Below are 24316 nucleotides of genomic sequence, written 5' to 3' on the forward strand. Positions count from 1 at the left end.
CACTGTGCCACCTGGGAAGTCCCAATACAATTAATTTAGATGGATCAACATTCCCTCCTAAGAACTGCTCAGAAAGTACAAAAGAAATTCAAGTGGCCTATCAGAATTATTACCAATGCAATTACTGCCTTGTGTAAAAACTGTACGAAAACTATTATGAAAAACTATAAATAGAAAATTTTCAACTATCTGAATTGGCCAAGAAAGAAGTTTTAAGATGATATGAGTGGAAGTTTTTAGAAGTGTTCTTTACAAATTTTATTTTTGACAATTTTCATCCCTCTATTTATGGCAGATACCAATTCAAAACTAATTTTGAAATATTCCAAGAATATCATAGGTAGCCCTCTCCAACAGAACTTTCTGTGATGATGAAAATGTTCCATATCTGGGCTGTCCAATACAGTACCTACTAGCCACATGTGACTACTCAACACCTGAAATGTGCTAATGTGTCGGAAGAATTGGATTTTAAATTTTATTTAAGTTAAATGAATTTAAAATTAAATTTAAATAGCCACATGAGGCTAGCAGCTATGGAATCAAACAGCACAGCTTTAGGATATCATACTAACCAAAAGCACTACTGAGCGTAAATGTTTAAGCAACTGCACAGATGGGAGTTGTGAAAATAAATGATTTTGTTATGGCTAAATCACAACTAAAATAATTTCTAATGTTAAACATCTAAATATTAATTCTTACAGAATCTTATTTTTATCATATTAAATGTTTTGCACATCTTTTATTTTAGGACTTTTTATTATCAAAAAGAATACTGTTTGGTTATTAATAAAGTTATATACCTATATATACCACAATAAGCTTTCTGTGTGCTAAATGGAGGAACACAATGGACTTTATATCAAGGTCTGTATCTCCCTCCTTCTTTTTAAATCAGTTAAGCCACTGACCAGGTTGTAAACATCTTTCAAAAATGACTAGAATAGGTTTAAGAGATAAGAAGGGGCATTTTCAAAAAGCACATGAAAAAATGCTCAACATCACTAATTATTAGAGAAATGCAAATCAAAACTACAATGAGGTATCACCTCACACCAGTCAGAATGGCCATCATCACAAAGTCTACAAATAACAAATGCTGGAGAGGGTGTGGAGAAAAGGGAACCCTCTTACACTGTTGGTGGAAATGGAAGCTGATGCAGCCACTGTGGAAAACAGTATGGAGGTTCCTCGTAAAACTAAAAATAGAACTACCATATGACCCAGCAATCCCACTCCTGGGCATATATCTAGACAAAACCGTAATTCAAAAAGATATATGCGGGCTTCCCTGGTGGTGCAGTGGTTAAAAATCCGCCTGCCAATGCAGGTGACACGGGTTAGAGCCCTGGTCTGGGAAGATCCCACATGCAGCAGAGCAACTAAGCCCGTGCGCCACAGCTACTGAGCCTGTGCTCTAGAGCCCGCGAGCCACAACTACTGAGCTGGCGTGCCGCAACTACTGAAGCCCGTGCCCCTAGAGCCTGTGCTCGGCAACAAGAGAAGCCACCGCAATGAGAAGCCCGCGCACCTCAATGAAGAGTAGCTCCCACTCACCACAACTAGAGAAAGCCCGCGCACAGCAACAGAGACCCAACACAGCCAAAAATGAAAATAAATAAAATAAATAAATTTATAAAAAAAAATATGCACTCCTATGTTCATAGCAGCACTATTCACAATAGCCAAGACATGGAAACAACCTAAATGTCCACCAACAGATGAATGGATAAAGAAGATGTGGTACATATATACAATGGAATACTACACAGTGCTATAAAAAAGAACAAAATAATGCCATTTGCAGCAACATGGATGCAACTAGAGATTATCATACTAAGTGAAGTCAGAAGGAGAAAGACAAATACCATATGATATCACTTATATGTGGAATCTAAAATATGACACAAATGAACCTATCTATGAAACAGAAACACAGACACAGAGAACAGACTGGTGGTTGCCAAGGGGAAGGAGGTTGAAGGAAAAATGGAGTGGGAGGTTGGTGTTAGCAGATGTAAGCTTTTATATACAGAATGGATGAACAAGGTCCTACTGTACAGCACAGAGAACTATGTTCAATATCCTATGGTAAACCATAATGAAAAAGAATATTAAAATGAAGTGTGTGTGTGTGTGTGTGTGTGTGTGTATATATATATATATATATATATATATATATATATATATGGCTGAATCACTTTGCTGTGCAGCAGAAATTAACACAACATTGTAAATCAACTATACTTCAATAAAAAAATATTGAAAAATAAAATCTATAAAACAATAAATACTGGAGAGGGTATGGAGAAAAGGGAACCCTCCTGCACTGTTGGTGGGAATGTAAATTGGTATAGCCACTATGGAGAACAGTATGGAGGTTCCTTAAAAAACTAAAAATAGAACTACCATATGACCCAGCAATCCCACTCCTGGGCATACACCCTGAGAAAGCCATAATTCAAAAAGAGACATGTACCACAATGTTCATTGCAGCTCTATTTACAATAACCAGGACATGGAAGCAACCTAAGTGTCCATTGACAGATGAATGGATAAAGAAGATGTGGCACATATATACAATGGAATATTACTCAACCATAAAAAGAAACGAAACTGAGTTATCTGTAGTGAGGTGGATGGACCTAGAGTCTGTCATACAGAGTGAAGTAAGTCAGAAAGAGAAAAACAAATACCGTATGCTAACACATATATATGGAATCTAAAACAAAAACAAAAAACAAAAAAAACGGTTATGAAGAACCTAGGGGCAGGACAGGAATAATGACGCAGATGTAGAGAATGGACTTGAGGACATGGGGAGGGGGACGGGTAAGCTGGGACGAAGTGAGAGAGTGGCATGGACATATATACACTACCAAATGTAAAATAGCTAGTGGGAAGCAGCCGCCTAGCACAGGGAGATAAGTTCAGTGCTTTGTGACCACCTAGAGGGGTGGGATAGGGAGGGTGGGAGGGAGACGCAAGAGGGAGGAGATATGGGGATATATGTATATGTATAGCTAATTCACTTTGTTATAAAGCAGAAACTAACACAGCATTGTAAAGCAATTATACTCCAATAAAGATGTTTAAAAAAAAAAGTGTGTGTGTGTATATATATATATATATATATACACACACACACACACATATAAATACATATATACATATATATACACACACATATATATATATGGGTGAATCACTTTGCTGTGCAGCAGAAATTAACACAACATTGTAAATCAACTATACTTCAATAAAAAATATATTGAGGGCTTCCCTGGTGGTGCAGTGGTTGAGAATCTGCCTGCCAATGCAGGGGACACAGGTTCAAGCCCTGGTCTGGGAAGATCCCACATGCCGTGGAGCAACTGGGCCTGGGAGCCACAACTACTGAGCCTACGCGTCTGGAGCCTGTGCTCCGCAACAGGAGAGGCCGCGATAGTGAGAGGCCCACGCACTGCTACGAAGAGTGGCCCCCGCTTGCCGCAACTAGAGAAAGCCCTCGCACAGAAATGAAGACTCAACACCGCCAAAAATAAATAAATAAATTAATTAATTTAAAAAAATAAAAATTAAAAAAAAAAAAGCAAGCCAAGGGACTTCCTTAAAAAAATATAGAGAGAGAGAGAAAAATAAAATCTATAAACAATAAATGCTGGAGAGGGTATGGAGAAAAGGGAACCCTCCTGCACTGTTGGTGGGAATGTAAATTGGTACAACCACTATGGAGAACAGTATGGAGGTTCATTAAAAAACTAAAAATAGAGCTACCATATGACCCAGCAATCCCACTCCTGGGCATATATCCGGAGAAAACCATAATTCAAAAAGATACATGGACCCCAATGTTCACTGCAGCACTATTTACAATAGCCAGGACATGGAAGCAACCTAAATGTCCATCGACAGATGAATGGATAAAGAAGATGTGGCACGTATATACAATGGAATATTACTCAGCCATAAAAAGGAACAAAATTAAGTTATTTGTAATGAGGTGGATGGACCTAGAGTCTGTCATACAGAGTGAAGTAAGTCAGAAAAAGAAAAACAAATACTGTATGCTAACGCATGTATATGGAATTTAAAAAAACGGTACTGATGAACCTAGTGGCAGGGCAGGAATAAAGACGCAAACATAGAGAACGGACTTGAGGACACGGGAGGGAAGAGGAAGCTGGGACGAAGTGAGAGAGTAGCACTGACATATATACACTACTAAATGTAAAATGGATGGCTAGTGGGAAGCTGCTGCAGAGCACAGGGAGATCAGCTCAATCCTTTGTGACGACCTAGAGGGGTGGGATAGGGAGGGTAGGAGGGAGGCTCAACAAGGAGGGGATATGGGGATATATATATATATATATATACATATAGCTGATTCACTTTGTTGTACAGCAGAAACTAACACAACATTGTAAAGCAATTATATTCCAATAAAGATGTAAAAAAAAAAAACTAAGGAAATTAATAATTGTTGGACTTTAGTTAATATATAACAAGTGTACCATATTAAGTAAGATAGGAACTCTGTACTATCTCCTTAGTTTTTTCTGTAATATGAAACTGCTATAAATTCTATCAATAAAAAAGTAAAAAAAACCTAAAAATAGAACTACCATATGATACAGCAATCCCACTCCTGGGCATGTATCTGGAGAAAACCATAATTCGAAAAGATACATGCACCCCAATGTTTACTGCAGCCCTATTCACAATAGCCAAGACATGGAAACAACTAAATGTCCATCAACAGAGGAATGGATAAAGAAGATGTGGTACATATATACAATGGAATATTACTCAGCCATAAAAAAGAATGAAATAATGCCATTTGCAGCAACATGGATGGACCTAGAGATTATCATACTAAATGAAGGAAGTCAGAAGGCGAAAGACAAATACCATATGATATCGCTCATATGTGAAATCTAAAACATAATACAAATGAATGTATATACAAAACAGAAACTGACTCACAGACTTCGAAAACAAACTTATGGTTACCAAAGGGGAATGGTTGGGGGGAGGGATAAATTAGGAGGTTTGGGATTAACATATACACACTGTATGTATTAAATTAGGAGGTTTGGGATTAACATATACACACTATATGTATTAAATTAGGAGGTTTGGGATTAACATATACACACTAACATATACACTCTATATTTTACTATATGTAAAATAGGGATAAATAGATAATCAACAAGGACGTACTGTATAGCACAGGGAACTCTACCCAATATTCTGTAATAACCTATATGGGAAAAGAATCTGAAAAAGAATGGATATATGTATAACTGAGTCACTTTGCTGTATATCTGAAACTAACACAACTTTGTAAATCAACTATACTCCAATAAAAAATTAAATGAAAAAAGAGATAAGAAGGGGCATTTTATAAAGAGATTATGGGGACATAAACCTACCATGACCATTTTCCTTTGTTCATACAGCTTCTGTAATTGGTAGGATTTTTCCTCTGCTTTGATGTAACCTTTTTTCACATCATCAACAGCCTGTCACCAAAACAAGGCAGGGAAGAAAGAAATGTAAAAATTAGTATCAAGCACATTCTTGATAAAAATAAAGAGACACAGATTCATTTTCACAATAACTCTTATCCATCTGGTTATCACCAGTGAACTCTGCCACATGGGTATATTTACTGGAATAAGTAGCATTTAATGAGCGTCTGGTATGTGCTCAAGGATTGTTCTAGGCACGTGAGGGATCTGGTTTCTCCTGTTAAGAGATTTAAATTCTGGTTAATTTATACATGAGAAAGAATTACAGAACACTGCAAGATAGTATACAATACTGTATTAAAGATAACAGTGAAGTAGCATAAAATGTGTGACATAAATAGTAAGTGATACATGCAGCCAGAACAGGAGAGCTTATTGCTAACCGTAGTTATCAAGGAAGTCTCGGTTGGACCCCAAAGGAGAGGCTGAATAGAAGAAACTACAAGCTGAAGTCAGGAAACAGGAATGGGTTTGACCTTAAATACATTCAGGAGACAGACCTGCCTGATCTGAATAAAGGGTACATGTTAGGGAACAATGAAAAATAATTCTGAATGGGTAGGTTAATAGGGTATGAAGGATCCTAAAGAGCAGGCACAGGAATTTAGACTTAGGGAGAGTAGAGAGCTAAAATAAATAATAAAAAAATCGTTGTTGTTATTGTTGTTTTTTAAGAAAGATTGATCTGTATATGACTGCCCAAATGATTTAAGCCAAGGAGAGAATGAAACAAGGGAGATCAACGATGTTGTGGTACTTTAAGCATGAAATGAAACAAGACCTTAATCTAGGGTGGTAACAACTGGAAGAGAGGAAGTGATAAATCTGAGACCATGAACCGAAAAACTTTCAGAGAGGACTTGATACAGGCATGAAGGTACCCAGATATAATATTCTAATATGCTAATTCTAAACTATTCCTGGTTCAGCCATATGAAACATACATCCCCTTTCCAACCTTACTCTACTCCTCCTCCACTCCAAGAAAAACTTAAAAAATCTAATGGAAGGGAAAACTGATCTTTGGGAGGAAAAAAAGAAAAAGAACGAATAGAACCATTTGTCCAGGGTATTCAGGATCTAACCTCAGTGAGTTACTGAAAGGACAACTCTATACAGACACCAGGCAGGGGCCCACTTGAATCTTTATCAGAAAACTGCTGATTTCCTTAAGGTAGAAATCATTCCCCATAGTCTTTTAAGGGAAAATATTTGCATAACAGAATGAATTCAGGACTGAAGTTAAGAGACTAGTTCAAATTCTAGCTGTCACCTACCAATATGCACTTGAGTAGGTCACTTAAACCCTCTCAGTCTGTAAAACAGGAATAACACTCATCTTGTAGGTGGACAACAAAATGAGATAAAAGATGTTAATAGTTTTGTAAAGTATATATAAATATGTATAAATAGTTACTATTACTATCATTTATATTAGCATCATTTAGCGGTTAAATTCCTCTAAGAACCACACAAGGATATTAATATCCTGCCTGGACTGTCTAATGGAAAGATTATGCAGTGTCTCCCCAGTCCTAGCCGTATAAGCAAGGATTCACTTAGAGAGGATTATATTCACAGAGGCGATGCTCAGTAAGAACTGCCACCAATGTCCTGAAGAACCTGAACATTGTGTTGTTTATCACCAAAAGACTCAGCTGCTCCAGGTCAAATTTAAACCAGTTACTGAAAAGCTGGGAGAGAAGTAAAGAGGGAAAACAAACAAATAAATACTGGTTTATCTATTCAGTTTCCCCAATACCTAGAACTGTGTCTGACTAGTAATAGCACTTAAATATTTTTTTATAAGCTTTTTTTTTTAAATTAATTAATTAATTTTTGACTGTGTTGAGTCTTCGTTTCTGTGCGAGGGCTTTCTCTAGTTGTGGCAAGCGGGGGCCACTCTTCATCGTGGTGCGTGGGCCTCTCACTATCACGGCCTCTCTTGTTGCGGAGCACAGGCTCCAGACACGCAGGCTCAGTAGTTGTGGCTCATGGGCCTAGTTGCTCCGCGGCATGTGGGATCTTCCCAGACCAGGGCTCGAACCCGTGTCCCCTGCATTGGCAGGCAGATTCTCAACCACTGTGCCACCAGGGAAGCCCAGCACTTAAATATTGATGAACGTTTCCCCAGGGCAGAGGTAGGTCATCTACCCAGAGTGAACATCTACTCCAGCAGCTCTAAGTGACCTATTTTCACATGGGGCAGTAAAAATGTTCTCTCCTCACTCATTTCTAATCAAGATTATACTGCTTGACTAGCCCTGAGTGAAAAACATAAATATTACCACACTAGATTCCTTTTTCCCTTAATTAAAATTTTTTTATTAAAATAAAAGACATACATAATTTTTTTAATGTGTATTACTAAGAGGTGCCTTATAAAAATAAGTCTCCTGATCCCACAGCCTCATTACACAGATACTTTAAAGCACTGTAAACAGTTTTTTGTGATATTCCTTTCATAATTCTAAATGTCATGCTTATGCTGCTAATTCCTAACTTATCAATTTTAGACAATGTTGACTTGCTGTTAAAAATAATAAGTTTTAGGGACCTAAAATCCCAATTCTGGGTATATTAAAAGCAGAAGTTTGAAGAGATATTTACATAACCATGTTCATGACAGCATTATTCATAACAGCCAAGAGGTGGAAGCAACCTAAATGTCCATCCACAGATGAATAAACAAAATGTGATATACATGTACAATGGAATACAATTATTCGGCCTTAATAAGGAAGGAAATCCTGTCATATGCTACAACATGAAAAAGCCTTAAGGACATTATGCTAAATGAAATAAGCAAGTCACAAAAAGACAAATAATGTATGATTCTACTTACATGAGATACCTAAAGTAGTCAAATTCACAGAGTGTAGAATGGTAGTTGCCAGAGGTAGAGGAGGGGGAAATGAGTTGTTTAATGGGTAGAGAGTTTTAGTTTTGCAAGATGAAAAATTTCTGGAGATCCATTGCACAATAATGTGAATATATTTAACACTACTGTACATTTTAAAATGGTTAAGAGGGTAAAAAAAAAAACTTATTAAATTACAAATTTTAAATATGTACAGTTTATTGTATGTCAATTATACCTCAATAAAGCTGTTTAAAAAATTGTTTGAAGAAACAGAAGAGTTCAGAAAAGTTGTTGCATATGAGATACTGCTACAAAAATAACAGCTTTTCTTTCTATATACCTAAATATTTTATTTTTGCTTTACAGTTTTATAATTCAAAAAGTAATTTCACAGGCTCTGCTTTGTTTAAATTTTGATACTGATTAAAAAAATGTGAGGTACTACTATTACCCTTTAATAGATCAGAAAACAGATCTCAGCAAAGCTATGTTAAGGATTTACCCAATGGAGAGCTTGTACTTGAACCAGATATTCTGACTCCCGGTAAATAATTATTCCGTTCCAACAATACAAAGAAAAAATATCCCATTCATAATTGTAATAAAAATATAAAATACTTGGGAATAATTTAAAGGGGCATATGTGAAACATAAAACAACAGAACTTTATTTGGGGAAACAAAAGATGAGATGAATAAAACAGAAACATTACACATTTAGTTGGGAATACCACATTTAATAAAAATGGTGACTCTTCTTCAGTTAAACTATAAATTTAACAAAAACCCAATTAGAATTGTAACGGATACTTTATAAAGTGTTATGAAATGGGTTAATTATTTTCAAAATAATCTTAAAACAAAATGTTTAAAAGAAAGTAAAAAGTAAGGATAGTATTCTCTATATGGCTCTGCTAAATTCATTATTTACAGTCATAGCAGTATAAACACTGAATATTAATCTAACAAATACTGTAATTTGACTATAGTGAGAAGATGGGACAGATGAAAAGGTACGAATATGTAGTGCAGTGCGGGAGGAAATGGAGCTAAAGTCTCATCTTCTATAGCAGGTAATTAAGCAATATTGCTTGAATCAGAAACATCAAGTAGGAGTAATATAATTAAGTTATAATAGAGGTATGGAAGTAAATATAAAATGAAATAGATATCCCATGTTCTTGGATTCGAAGAATTAATATTGTTAAAAAGGCCATACTACCCAAAGCTATCCACAGATTTAATGTGATCCCTATCAAATTACCCATGACATTTTTCACAGAACTAGAATAAATAATCCTAAAATTTATATGGAACCATAAAAGACCCAGAATTGCCAAAGCAATCTAAAAGGAAAAAGGACAAAGCTGGAGGCATAATCTTCCCAGACTTTGGACAATACTACAAAGCTACAGTAATCAAAACAGTGTGGTACTGGCACAAAAAAAGATATATGGATCAATGGAACAGAATAGAGAGCCCAGAAATAAACCCACACACCTATGGTCACTTAATCTTTGAAAAGGAGGCAAGAATATACAGTGGAGAAAAGACAGTCTCTTTAGCAAGTGGTATTGGGATAGCTGGACAGCTGTGTGCAAATCAATGAAGTTAGAACACTCCCTTACGCCATGCACAAAAATAAACTCAAAAAGGCTTAAAGACTTAAATATAAGACATGACACCATAAAACTCCTAGAAGAGAACATAGTCAAAACATTCTCAGACATAAATTGTAGCAATGTGCTCTTAGGTCAGTCTCCCCAAGGCAATAGAAATAAAAGCAAAAATAAACAAATGGGAGCTAATCAAACTTTTAAGCTTTTGCACAGCAAAGGAAGCCATAAACAAAACAAAAAGACAACCTACATACTGGGAGAAAATATCTGCAAACCATGCTACTGACAAGGGCTTAATTTCCAAAATATACAAACAGCTCATACAACTCAATAACAAAAAAATAAACAACCCAATCAAAAAATGGGCAGAAGACCTAAACAGCCATTTCTCCAAAGAAGACATACAGATGGCCAATAGGCACATGGAAAGATGCTCAACATCGCTAATTATTAGAGAAATGCACATCAAAACTCAATAAGATACCACTTAACACCAATCAGAATGGCCATTGTTAAAAAAATCTACAAATAACAAATGCTGGAGAGGGTGTGGAGAAAAGGGAACCCTCCTATACCTGTTTGTGGGAATGTAAGTTGGGGTAGCCACTATGGAAAACAGTATGGAGCTTCCTCAGAAAACTAAAAATAGAATTACCATATGACCCAGCAATCCCATTCTCGGGCATACATCTGCAGAAAACTCTAATTTGAAAAGATACATGCACCCCAATGTTCATAGCAGCACTATTTACAACAGCCAAGTCATGGAAGCAACCTAAATGTCCGTGGACAGATGAATGGATAAAGAAGATGTGGTATGTGTGTGTGTATTCACACACTGGCATGCGCACGCACACCCACGTATATAGAACGGAATATTACTCAACTATAAAAAAGAATGAAACAATGCCACTTGCAGCAACACGGATGGAGCTACAGATTATCATACTAAGTGAAGTCAGACAGAGAAAGACAAATATCATATGATATCATTTATATGTGGAATCTAAAATATGACACAAATGAACTTCTTTACAAAACAGAAACAGACTCACAGACATAAAAAACAAAATTCATGGTTACCAAAGGGGAAACGGGCTGGGGGAGGGATAAATTAAGAGTTTAGGATTAGCAGATACACACTACTATATATAAAATAGATAATCAACAAGGACCTACTATATAGCACAGGGAACTATATTCAATATCTTGTTATAAACTGTAATGGAAAAGACTATGAAAAAGAATATATATGTATAACTGAATCACTCTGCTGTACACCAGAAACTAACACAACATTGTAAATAAACTATACTTCAATAAAATTTTTTAAAAAGATGAAATAAAACAAACAACACAAAACAAGCTAAAAGAGGTGAAAGTGGCTGCCTATGAGAGGAAAAGAAGTGGGAATAACTAATATTTTTCATAATAACCTGTGTAGAACCATTTGATACTTTAAGCTCTATGTATGTATAATTTTGATGAAAAATTTTTTGAAAAAGAACATAGCCCCATAATGTTCATTTGTTATTGTTTTAAAAAATAATAATAAATACATTTTGAACTCCAGGATATCCCCTTCTTAAACTTTTTTTTTTTTTTAATGGCTTTATTTATTTATTTATTTATTTTTGGCTGTGTTGGTTCTTCATTGCTGTGCACGGGCTTTCTCTAGTTGCAGTGAGTGGGGGCTACTCTTCATTGTGGTGTGAGGGCTTCTCATCACGATGGCTTCTCTTGTTGCAGAGCACAGGCTCTAGGCGCGTGGACTTCAGTAGTTGTGGCACGCAGGCTCAGTAGTTGTGGCTTGTGGGCTCTAGAGCGCAGGCTCAGTAGTTGTGGCGCACAGGCTTAGCTGCTCCGCAGCATGTGGGATCTTCCTGGACCAGGGCTCGGACCCGTGTCCCCTGCACTGGCAGGTGGATTCTTAACCACTGCACCACCTGGGAAGTCCCCCCACTTCTTAAACTTATCTTTTGTCAAAATGGGATAGAACATTTTACAAATTTAACTAAGATCCAGGAGGCAATACAGCTTTCTCAAGGATTCACACTGGATTGGCAAATGACCACTACATACAAACAGAAAAAGAAATCAGGCCTTTCCAGGGAGATCAATTCACCCACCTGATGAAAGAAGTAGGTAACAGCAAGGTCATTGTCATTTAAGAGGATTTCTTCTTCTGTCGTAAAAAGCCACTTTCGAATGGTCAGGCAGGTGCCTGGCACAGCTGATGTGTAATTCTGGACGTAGAGTTTATGAGGAAATTCATTAGGTGCCAGCTTACGTACTAAAGAGAAGACAAAGCAAAGAAAGCTAGAGTGAGAAGATATACAAGGCATCTCCCTAGTATGAACTGTGTAAAGCAGACAAGAATGCAGGTTATCATTAACCAGCACATCAGCTTAGTTCCATCCAGGAGCTCTGCCTTGGGACCACAAAATATCAATTTGTCTAGTCAAATCTACGCCTTCTAATATGACTGGCCAACTGAGCCTCAAGCTAACTGAAATCTATCACCTGAATGAAATGCCTTTCAGTTAACATGCTGACTTTGCAGACAGCACCTACTCCAAAGTCAGTTAAAATATCTGATCCATAATTGAGTTAAGTTACAGCAATGTCCACTGAACATCTTTAAAGCAAGCCTCCCCTCTTACCCAGCTATGGTGCATGTGGAGTCTCTCACGTGGCAGTTCTCAATGAACAGCTTTTATTGTTAGGAGCTGAAAGGCTCTCCACATCCCCCCACAAGTCTAAGACATTCACCAGAGTGAAAAGTGACTTCTGGGTAGCCTTACTTCCTCTTTCTAACAATGCTCAAGCAGGATAAAACACTACCACTTTTAATTTCTATATTGTTTTTCTTTAAAAAGGCGGAGTTTTCTTCTCTTGATGCTTACTTGGCTTTATAACAGAGCAAAAGACAGATTTAATATTTCCCATTTTATTTGTTAACTAAAGCTTAGAGAAGAAGGTAAGATTAGAATCCAAGTGTCCTGGGTCCTTAGCAATCCTTTGTAATATTTATATCTGCCTAGTTAGACTGTAGAGAGTTGGGAAGAAAATAAACAATTGGGAGATAGCTGCTTTAGCGGGAATCAAAGTTGTTCTACCTTGACCTGGGATGGCAAGGCGACTCAAATCTACCAAACTCTCTCCCTTTCCGGGATGAGGAAGTTCTGATCAGTCAATATTATCTGTTGTTTCTGGCCTTAGCCCTGTACACATATGATGTGGAAAAGACCCATAAACCGTAGGAAATTTGTCATTTAAAGCAAGCCTTCCAACTTCCTCCCCTTTGTGGTCTCAGTGCAACCATCCCTAGCTTTTATAAAAGAATAAATAAGAGAAAATCTCTGTCACCGTGCAATAAAACTTCCTAGGAAGCGGATATCTGTTTACGCAAACTTAAACACTGGGTTGGCCAAAAAGTTCGTTCGGTCTTTTCCATAAAATGGCTCCAGTAGCGCTTAGTTGTCTTTAACTTCATTCGAAACAGATTGTATTGTGACAGCTATCATATCAGCATGCATTTAAAAAAACTTATCAAAATTGGGTGAATTTTTGTGTAGCCATTTTAATATTGAAGATGAAAGAAAAAGGCAACATTTTCGGCATATTATGCTTTATTATTTCAAGAAAGGTAAAAACGCAACTGAAACGCAAAAAAAGACTTGTGCAATGTATGGAGAAGGTGCTGTGACTGATCAAACGTGTCAAAAGTGGTTTGCTGGACTTCTCTGGTAGAGCGGTGGTTAAGAATCCGCCTGCCAATGCAGGGGACACGGGTTTGAGCCCTGGTCCAGGAAGATCCCACATACCGTGGAGTAACTGAGCCCGTGCACCAAAACTACTGAGCCTGCACTCTAGAGCCCGAGAGCCACAACTACTGAGCCCGCCCGCCTAGAGCTCGTGCTCTGCAACAAGAAGCCACCGCAATGAGAAGCCTGCGTACTGCAACGAAGAGTAGCCCCTGCTCGCCACAACTAGAGAAAGGCCGCGCACAGCAAGGAAGTCCCAACACAGCCAAAGAAAGCAATCAATCAATCAATAAATTAAAAAAAAAAAATAAAGTGGTTTGCAAACCACTTTCTTTCGTGTTGGAGATTTCTCGCTAGATGATGCTCCACAGTCAGGTAGACGAGTTGAAGTTGATAGAAATCAAATAGAGACGTCAACTGAAAACAGTCAATGTTATACCATGTGGGAGATAGCTGACATACTCAAAATATCCAAATCAAGTGTTGAAAATTATTTGCACCAGCCTGGTTATGTTAATCGCTTTGATGTTTGGGTTCCACATAAGTTAAGCGAAAGAAACCTTCTTGACTGCACTTCCGCATGCGATCCTCTACTTAAACATAACAAAAACGTTCCGTTTTTAAAACAAATTGTAGTAGGTGATGAAAAGTGGATACTGTACAATAATGTGGAACAGAAGAGATCGTGGGGCAAGCGAAATGAACCACCACCAGCCACACCAAAGGCTGGTCTTCATCCAAAGAAGGTGATGTTGTGTATAAGGTGGGATTGGAAGGGAGTCCTCTAACATGAGCTCCTTCCGGAAAACAAAACAATTAATTCCAACAAGTACTGCTCCCAATTAGACCAACTAAAAGCAGCACTCGACGAAAAGCGACCAGAATTAGTCAACAGAAAACGCATAATCTTCCATCAGGATAATGCAAGACCACATGTTTCTTTGATGACCAGGCAAAACTGTTACAGCTTGGCTGGGAAGTTCTGATTCGTCTGCCGTATTCATCAGACATTGCACCTTCGGATTTCCATTTATTTTGGTCTTTACAAAATTCTCTTAATGGAAAAAATTTCAATTCCCTGGAAGCCTGTAAAAGGCACCTGGAACAGTTCTTTGCTCAAAAAGATAAAAAGTTTTGGGAAGATGGAATTATGAAGTTGCCTGAAAAATAGCAGAAGGTGGGACTTCCCCTGGTGGTCCAGTAGTTACGAATTCACCTTCCAATGCAGGGGACGCGGATTCGATCCCTGGTCGGGGAACTAAGATCCCACATGCCATAGGGCAACTAAGCCCGTGTGCCACAACTACTGAGCCTGCGCGCTCTGGAGACCAAGCCCCACAACTAGAGGGAAGCCCGCGTGCCACAACAAAAGATCCCGCATACCACAACGAAGATCCTGCGTGCTCAACTAAGACCCGACGCAGCCAAATAAGTAATAAATTTAAAAAAAAAAAGAATATAAACTCTACTGGAGCAAAGAATTTTAAAAAATGGCATAAGGCTTTGCTGTATAGCAAAAATTAATACATTTGTAAATCAATTGTACTTCAATAAAATAAAATTTAAAAAAAGAAAAGGAAGAAAAAAAAAAAAAAAGAAAAAAAAAATGGCATAAGGTAGTGGAACAAAACGGTGAATATGTTGTTCAATAAAGTTCTTGGTGAAAATGAAAAATGTGTGTTTTATTTTTACTTAAAAACCAAAGGAACTTTTTGGCCAACCAGTACATGCATTAAAGCAAAGGCTTGGGACTTCCCTGGTGGCGCAGTGGTTAAGAATCTGCCTGCCAATGCAGGGGACACGAGTTCGATCCCTGGTCCAGGAAGATCCCACATGCTGCAGAGCAACTAAGCCCCTGCACCACAACTACTGAGCCTGCGCTCTGGAGCCCGCGAGCCACAACTACTGAAGCCCGTGCGCCTAGAGCCCGTGCTCCGCAACAAAAGAAGCCACTGCAATGAGAAGCCCAGGCACTGCAACGAAGAGTAGCCCCCACTCGCCGCAACTAGAGAAAGCCCGCGCGCAGCAACGAAGACCCAATGCAGCCAAAAATAAATAAATAAATAAATTTTTTTTAAAAAAGCAAAGGCTTTTAATCAACACATTTCTTTCTAACTCCTGAAAACAAAAAGCTATTCTTAAAAATCTACAAAAACCATAAAGTACACTAAAACAAGCTGTGGCTAAGTAGAAAATCTCCTCTTTTTAAGGCTGTTTCATTGGAATATATTAATTTTGAACTCTGATTTTTAAAAATCTCATGAAAGTATCTGCTTCAGTGCTGGATGTAAGTAACTGATACTGACAAAAGAGGAAAAAGGGGTGATCAGGTATCTAGACTTAGTGGGATTATGCTTAATGGGATTTGTCCTGTCTGCTTGTTAGAAACAGTCCCAATTAGTGGGATTGCCCCTTGTCTTCAAGATCTTCTTCTCCAGGCAAACAGTTGCAATCTGACAGCTTTTGGGAGCTTCAGTTTCTTAGTATTAGGATAAAATATCCTCAAACAAAACTTAATATTAGTCACTGGCACTTACCAAAGGAATGATCGATCACTTCAAATAAGGCAAAGTAATTCACTGTCGTACTGTCCATGCCAACCTTTGCTGCAATAGCCTAAAGTGTAAACAGGATAGATTAGTTTCAGGAAAACAAAATCAGACAGTGCTGTGGGAAAAGACAGGTATATGCATGAGGAGTGGGGAGAAGAGAAGGGTTTTGCCATCTTGGTTTCATATAAACTAAATTCATGGTCCATAGCTACTCTTTTTTGTATGTATGCATACATATGCATGAAATAAAAGAGAAAAATACCTGTATTTGATCCAAACAGCTATGATCTCTAAATATGAGTTTCTCCCCTCCAATTAAAGCTGATAACAGTCTCTCCTTAAATATCAGCTTTGCTCTCTGAAATAGGACTTCGTATCATGAGGATCTTTTTGAATAGCACTTACAAAAAATGTGCTACATAGGACAGATTTTAAGAAGAAAATAAATTCTTAAATATCTAGTCTCACACATTCAGCCTACATTTAATATAGGCTGTTAACATACAAGATCTATATCTTTGGTTCTTGAGCTTAAAACATTGTTTATCAATTTTGCTCATACTTCACGAATTATTCTTGTTTACTTTTCAGATGATCCATGTCTCATGCTGGGGACCTCCATATCCTAAGAATTATCATCATCCTTATCCACGTGAAAATAGCAAAATGTTGGGACAACAGAGACATTTTAAACAAGTATCAGTCCTTCTCTCTAGGAACTAAGGTCCCAACATGATAAATAAAAAGAAATTGAAAGACTCCACATGCAAATAAAGGAGAACTGAAATTACATACAAATAACAACAAGAAAACACAAAGCAAAAAACACAAACTAGTAGTACCAAAATTCCTTTTCAAGATCAATCCCAAAATGTATAAATAAGGTGTTAATTAAACAAGAGAAAATTATTGAGTATTAGTGTCTCAGTAAACCAAATATGATTATATCCTTCTTCCCGTATCTACTCACATATCAGACCTAGGTTCATCCCTGATGTGAGGCAGAAACTGGAGACTGTAAGTGTTCTAAGCTACCATTCTATACTGCACTAGATAGAAACTGAAATCTTCTCAAGGTTTGGAAAATGGCTTATAGCTAGAAGTCTCAGTAACAGGGTGAGGAGAGAAGTGAAAAAAAAAATTAGGCCTTGCTAGAGAAGTATTGAAAATGAAACAAAACATCAATAAGCTATACAAAATTAATGTTTTCCTTGCAATCAATCCACCATTTTATAATTTCTGAAATACCTCAGATCCTGTACATATCCTTTGCCATGGTATACAGCAAATATTTGGGGGGTAAATTTTTTGTTTGCCACAAAGGAGAAATAAGTACTAATACCAGAAACCCACTAGTCTCCCTGAAAATCTTGATCAAATCAGGATTAAAGACCAATGAAAAGGCCTAAAAGAAACAATTATACCCAGCACCTGGATCATGATCTTTAAATACCATTCCTCACTGAAAGGAAAGACTCCTTGGGGAAATGACTGATTCAAGAGCTAGTGTAGCAAATATACAAAGATGAGCCCAGAGCATCTTGTTGTACCAAAAAGCAAGGATGCTATCATAAACAAATGGGTTGCACCAAAAAAATACAGGAGCAGACGTGAAGGAGCTTCCACTGACCAAAGACAGAACAATGTGAGCACCAAAAAGAATATATGTTCTTGATTAATCATATTGAGTATCTAAAAACCCACATGATACTAAAAAAATAATTATCTCATTGGACATCACTGGAATCAGCTAGGGCACTGATCCTTTATGCCAAAAATTGGCAATAAAAGGGAAGAATTAAATATTTATCCCCCTTTTCCTATAAACTGTATTTCAGGATACTAATAGCCTTAGTTGATAAGGGAAAGTTCTTTACAGAAGAATTCTAGTTAATAAATGTGAAGAAATGAGAAAATTGGAAAATCAGCATTTTGCAACCCTTAATGAAATCACTGGTTAAGACAGTAATCATCAGTGATACACTTATTGGATAAAAGATCAGTGAAGAACTTAACAATGGAGACATCAGGTTATTACCACGTAAACCTACTGATTAATCGCTAAAAGTGGATAACCAGATATTGTGTTCCTCCCGTTGAGAAGCAATATGACGTATATAGCACCGATTATGAAGTATTCTCATCAAAAAGCTGAACCTGAATCTAATCAAGCCTCTAGAGAAAAATTCCATTTATAGAAAATATAAGTAGACAGAAAGACATATTAAAGGACACAAATAGACAAAAGAAGCAAACAAATAAATTCAGAATGTGGGACATTTCACAGGACACAGACCCAATTTCTGCAATAAAACAATAACATAGGGGAAAAAAGTTGGGGAAGGGAAGGGAAGAGAGACTGCCCTATATTAAAACAAACATAAAAACCAAATGTTTTTTAAGGACATAAGGACCTTGTTTAGATCCAGATTATAACAAACCAACTGTTAAAAATCATTTTTAGACAATTGGGAAAACTTGACTATGGATTTATTATTAGTTAATACCATGGAAGTAGTTAATTTTTTAGGTTTGATAATGGCTTTGTGATTATGTAAGAGGAACATCCACATTTTTTAGAGATGTATACTGAAATATACACAGGTCGAAACACATGGAATTTGCTTTAAAATATTTAAACAAAGGAAAAGGAAAAAAGGATATATAACACAAATGTGGCAAAATCTTGAGGATTATTAAATATGAATGATGAGTACATGAAGCTTCACTGTACTATTCTATTTTCACATACATTAGAAAGTCTTTTACAATTAAAAAGATGGGGTGCTAATCACAACCATTACAACCTGGGATATTTATTGTATCTTTCTTTCAAGGAGGACAAAGTACTTCCACGTTAATAATCATAACATCAACAGCAGCAGCTAACATTTAATAAATTTATTACATGCCAGATACTCCAAGCTCCTCATATGTATTAACTCATTTAATCTATCTTTCTTAGTTTTAAACCAACCAATGTCAAGCCTACTTGTTCAAGTTTAATTTACCTGATATACTTGGTCTGTAGTACTGTTCTTTTTAACCCTGACTGTAACTGTTGTTCCATCTGGTAATGCTACTCTCAGCTCTACGTCAGACACACCATTGTAGTTCTGGGGAAAAGGCAGAAAAAGAATTAATTTAAAAAAAAAAACGAATTTATGACCCAGCATATCCTCATTCTCCTTGCAACATGCTAGCTAAACAACCTAAACTTGTGATAGAAAGAAAGTGAGTTCCAATGAAAAGGGGAAAAAAGACGTAAGTCAATACATTGCAAGTCATAAAGCTGACTTTAGGCTGCAGCAGAAGTTAACCTTTAAGATGAACAGGGAGGAAAGAAATATGTTGAACCCAACGTGTTCATATCTCAAAACAGAAAACTTGTGTGAATCAGTCTAGGTCAAACACAGATAAGATTTCTGGCTTACTTTCAAACATTCAGAACTCACAAATGAGAAAAGAAAACAACCAAAAGCAGTAGTTTCAACAAATATTCTCTGGTTTTAAATGGTTAGGCATGCTAGATTGGCTCAAGAGGTATCCTAAGTTCCGTTCTGAACCCTGAAATAATCATGACACCTTTGAAAGGAAAAATTGATGAAACTCAGGAATCTGAGTTAGTCTGATGTCCAATTTTCTTCTAGCAAAGAGTAAACAATTCTTATCCTCCTTAATTCAAAAGAAGTCCTTCTCTCTTACTGCTTTTGAAAATTAACACATTCCTCTAACAAATTTGTGACCTTGTAATTTTTATTACAGAGAAACAACTATTTAGAAACAAGTCCATCTTCATTTACCACTTTAAAAAAACTACTATTCATTGCCTAAAACCATCCTAAGCATTACTTTGTTATAAAAGCCCTTGTCTGCAAGAAACTTATAATCTAGTTGGGGAAATAAAACATATACATATAAAATAATTAGTGGATGACACACTAATACGGCAGCATTACATAGTCATTCTTCTATTCAATTAATATTTATTAAGCACCTACAAAATGCTTGACATTGTGGTAAGGCACTGGGAATATAAAGATGATCAAGATTTAGCTCTTGTTCTGAAGATCTAATGTACAGTGTGGTGATCATAGTTAACAATACTATATTCCATATTTGAAATTTGCTAAGGGGGTAGATCTTAAGTGAAGAAAGGAAGGAAGGAAAGAAGAGAAAAGGGAGGAGGAAATGGTAATGAGGTGATGGATAGGTTAATTAACTTGATTATGGTGATCATTTTACAATGTATACAGATATCAAAACATCAAGTTGTACACCTTAATATATACAATTCCTATTTGACAATTATACTCAAAAAGCTGAAAAAAAAAAAAAAAGATTTAGCTCTTACCTACAGGTAGCTCATGATCTAGTAAAGTAAAATTATAAAGTGATCATCTGACTATATGTATAAAAAATTAGAGACTGAGATAGCAACAAGGTGATAATTAAGTGTACTGACTGCAGAAGTTCTTGGTGGAATGAAAAATCAATGACTTGAATATCAGGGAAGGCTTCAAAGAGAAGGTGGACCTAGCACTAGGTCTTGAAGGATAAGCAGGACACATAACAAAAGGAAGTCAAAAAAACAGTCATTTAGAGAATTTATGGCAATTCAATCCATCATCGATATCTTTATTTTCCCCCACAAGGAGCCAAGAGGTAAATAGTCACTATAGTGGGTATTCACCTACCTCATCCGATTCTGATAGGAATTCCTGCATGATGTCACTCTCACCAATGACTCGTATTGAGCACACTACAGAAAACAAAGACAGAATCTGGCATGAGGCCCTAAAATCAAGAATATAAAGTCAAAACATATCAAGGTTTAAGTATAAATCATCATTAGCAGGCAGTGCTGAGGTAGTATGCCATCCCTGACACATGATATTTTACGGCACAACAAACATTTATATAAATAGGAACCAGAACAGAGGAATAACAGGATGTACAAAGATGTAGCTTACTAAAAATATTAAACATAGACAAAGGAAGTTACCTGTAAAAGAGAAATAAAAGTTCAGTAAATCTAACTTTGCTGTCTTGTGTTAACTATTAATAAGCTAGACAATAATAGAGCAAGGGTAAGGTCAATTAGGAATAAACACAAAATTAAAATACAAAGAAAAATATCTATTTGGCCTAGGAGCAGGCCAGTAAGAGAATCATAAGCATTTAAAGCCACTTTGGAAAAAACTGGGTAGGTAATCACGTATTAAGCTGAGCACATCTTCTCATCTTCTCACCTCACTAACTTTAACTTCAAAACAACTACAACTAAAAAAAGAGAGAGAGAGAAAGGGAGAAGGAAGGAAAGGAAAACAGGCAGGTAGGTAGGTAATAATCTAAATCTAAGAGAGTTAATTTCCTAACATTCTCATGAGGATAATAAATTACACTGCTGATTTTACTTCATTTTATTAAAAAAAAAAATTGTACTCTTTCTCATTTCCCAAAGGCTGTGTTAGGAGGCCATTGTTAGAGAAAAGCTAAAAATAGATGAAGTTTAACTACCTTCTATGGGGGAAATGGTTTTTCTTCAGGGATAAAGCTCTCTACCAAAGTTTTAAAAAAATTCAACTAGGTCAATTAGTTCTTCTACAAGGACACAGAATTATTAAATACCACATAAGACCATTATTCTGTTAAATTAGTATTTTAAAGAAAAGCCTATTGCATGCCTAGCAAATTATGTAACTCTATAATGTAGCAAAACAAGGTCTCTTCTCTGAGCCACAAACTGAACCATCTTATTCAGGAGATCTGTGTCATTTCTCCCTCCCTTTCTAGACAAATGTTTCAGCATCCACATCCAAAGACTCCTAATGTATTGTTTGGAGGTCCTGAGATAACAAGTAAGTTTTAATATTTCTACCTATAACCTACTTAGAATAAGAGGACGTTAGCTTACCTACAACTCATCAAACCTATCCATGGACACGTGTAAGAGGAATAAGGAATTTTCAAGTAGGACATGCCAGTGAACCAAGAATCACTTTCATAAAAATGTCTTAAATACTGCCCATCTAGTTCCCAAATCAATTTAGCATGTTGTTGAGTCTGTATATGTTTGCTGTGTGCAAATAATATAACCCTATAAATAAAGGTCCTTAATGCATCAAAAAAATAATTATGTATTTTTCTGTTGTTGTTAAGTGTTTGGCGAGTCAATAAAATAGGCTATTAATTGCTGTACTGAACATTTCACTCTTGGCTTCAAAGCTCAGATCATTCAACACTTAAGTCAAAAACCTGATTTACTTTCACTGTTGAGTTTCAGGAAACTTAGCTATGCAGTTTAGGAGCTGCAATATATACCTAGACCCTATGTTTACTCAAGATAGTAGAGTTTAATAGGCTGGCTTACCTTTTTCTAGATATTCTTCCAACCCCCGACGTCGGGCATCTAATTGCTGTTCTGATAAAGAGAATGGCCACTTCCCTGGAAGTCGGGGAAATGTAAAGTTGGCAAACTCTCTCTTCAGGTTCTGGTGTAGGATGGCAAATTCCCGGTACCGCTTAGAACACAACTGCCTCCCTGCCATGTAAACATTGTATACCTGGTGAGGGTGAAGAACAAAAAAAAGCCTACTTACTACAAATTAAATCACAGAATCACCTACAGTCAGGCTCAGATTGATACTGGTTAGGTATATTCTGCTACACACTTAACAGAGAATATATGTTCAAGGTCACTGTAAAACAAGATTTACTTTTAATAAACATGCCAGAAATTATATGTACAAAAGAGGGCTACTGCCTTCAGGGAGCCCATGATCTTACTTTTGCTATTACAGTTACCTCCAACACACTGTTTTAAATATCTTCAGAGGCAATTATCAGCTTTTAAGGGTAGATTTTATTTTCAGAAAGTTAAAAATCATTCAAAGCCAATGTGGTAAGTATAGTGAATGAACAAGCAAGCAAATTTGGAGAGAGATGTAAAAAGTTAGAATTGATTATAAAGCAATGTGACTGATATTTGTGTGTGAACCACACTTCCAAAGAAAAGATCTAAAAATGATGTAAGCAACAGTGACATTTTTGTTACCAAATATATCATTTTTGCAAAAGCTCCTTTCCTGAAGTCAGATATCCCTAGTTTTGTTCTTCTCCCTTCCATCATTAAAACAGGGTTAACAAAAAGTTGAAGAATAAATGTACTCTAAGGACCTCCTCATATAAACAGTTAATAATCCTCATAAAGAAATAGGTAGAGGGACTTCCCTGGTGGTCCAGTGGGTAAGACTCCGAGCTCCCAACGCAGGGGCCCTGGATTCAATCCCTGGTCGGGGAACTAGATCCTGCATACATGCCACAACTAAGAGTTCGCATGCCGCGACTAAGAGTCCGCATGCCACAACTAAGGAGTCTGCACGCCACAACTAAGAAGCCCACCTGCCGCAACTATGAGCCCGCATGCCGCAACTAAAAGATCCCGCATGCCACAACTTAAAGATCCCACATGCCACAACTAAGACCCAGCACAGCCTAAATAAATAAATAAATATTTAAAAAATAAAAAAGAAATAGGTAGAGATTTCTGTCTACTGTTCACAGATGCATGCCAAGCTTCTAGAACAGGGCCTGGCACACAGTAGGCACTCGGTAAATATTTGATGAAGAAATGAATGTATGTATGTGTAATTCTTAAATATGTGTCCTCATAAAGGAAAGTGGTGGGATGCATAATCCAAAAACATCAAATAATCTAAGTTACTTTGTATTCTCAGAACATATCAAATTATGCAGAGATGGGAAAATTAGCCCCAAATCACATTTACTGGCTTAGCAAAAATCATTCAAAAATTTAAATGTGCACAAAATAGGTCATCTACTCATGTAATCAAGACTTAGTCACTGAGCATAGAGAACAGACTGGTGGTTGCCAAGGGGGAGGGGGTTGGGGGAGGGATAGAGTGGGAGGTGGGGGTTAGCAGATGTAAGCTTTTATACACAGAATGGATAAA

General features: G+C 36.8%; 1 protein-coding gene across 3 annotated transcripts in view; it reads right to left on the reverse strand.

The window, feature by feature from the left end:
* SNX27 (sorting nexin 27) overlaps positions 1–24316 on the reverse strand; it is an 84109-nt gene that overhangs the window by 10630 nt on the left and 49163 nt on the right. For 2 of the 3 annotated variants that reach the window (XR_009700352.1, XM_061183474.1), the window contains exons 3-8: positions 22714–22906; positions 21038–21102; positions 19352–19456; positions 16326–16404; positions 12151–12314; positions 5442–5531 (exon numbers count right to left, since the gene is read on the reverse strand). Coding sequence is in view for 2 of the 3 variants with exons in the window: in XM_061183474.1 (XP_061039457.1) it covers positions 5442–5531; positions 12151–12314; positions 16326–16404; positions 19352–19456; positions 21038–21102; positions 22714–22906 (696 nt within the window). In the remaining variant the exon portion in view is untranslated. The remainder of the gene's footprint in view (positions 1–5441; positions 5532–12150; positions 12315–16325; positions 16405–19351; positions 19457–21037; positions 21103–22713; positions 22907–24316) is intronic. The other variant, XM_061183475.1, reaches the window with a different exon arrangement.

The sequence above is a fragment of the Eubalaena glacialis genome, chromosome 3 (genome assembly GCF_028564815.1).
Source record: "Eubalaena glacialis isolate mEubGla1 chromosome 3, mEubGla1.1.hap2.+ XY, whole genome shotgun sequence".
NCBI classification, from domain to species: Eukaryota; Metazoa; Chordata; class Mammalia; order Artiodactyla; family Balaenidae; genus Eubalaena; species Eubalaena glacialis.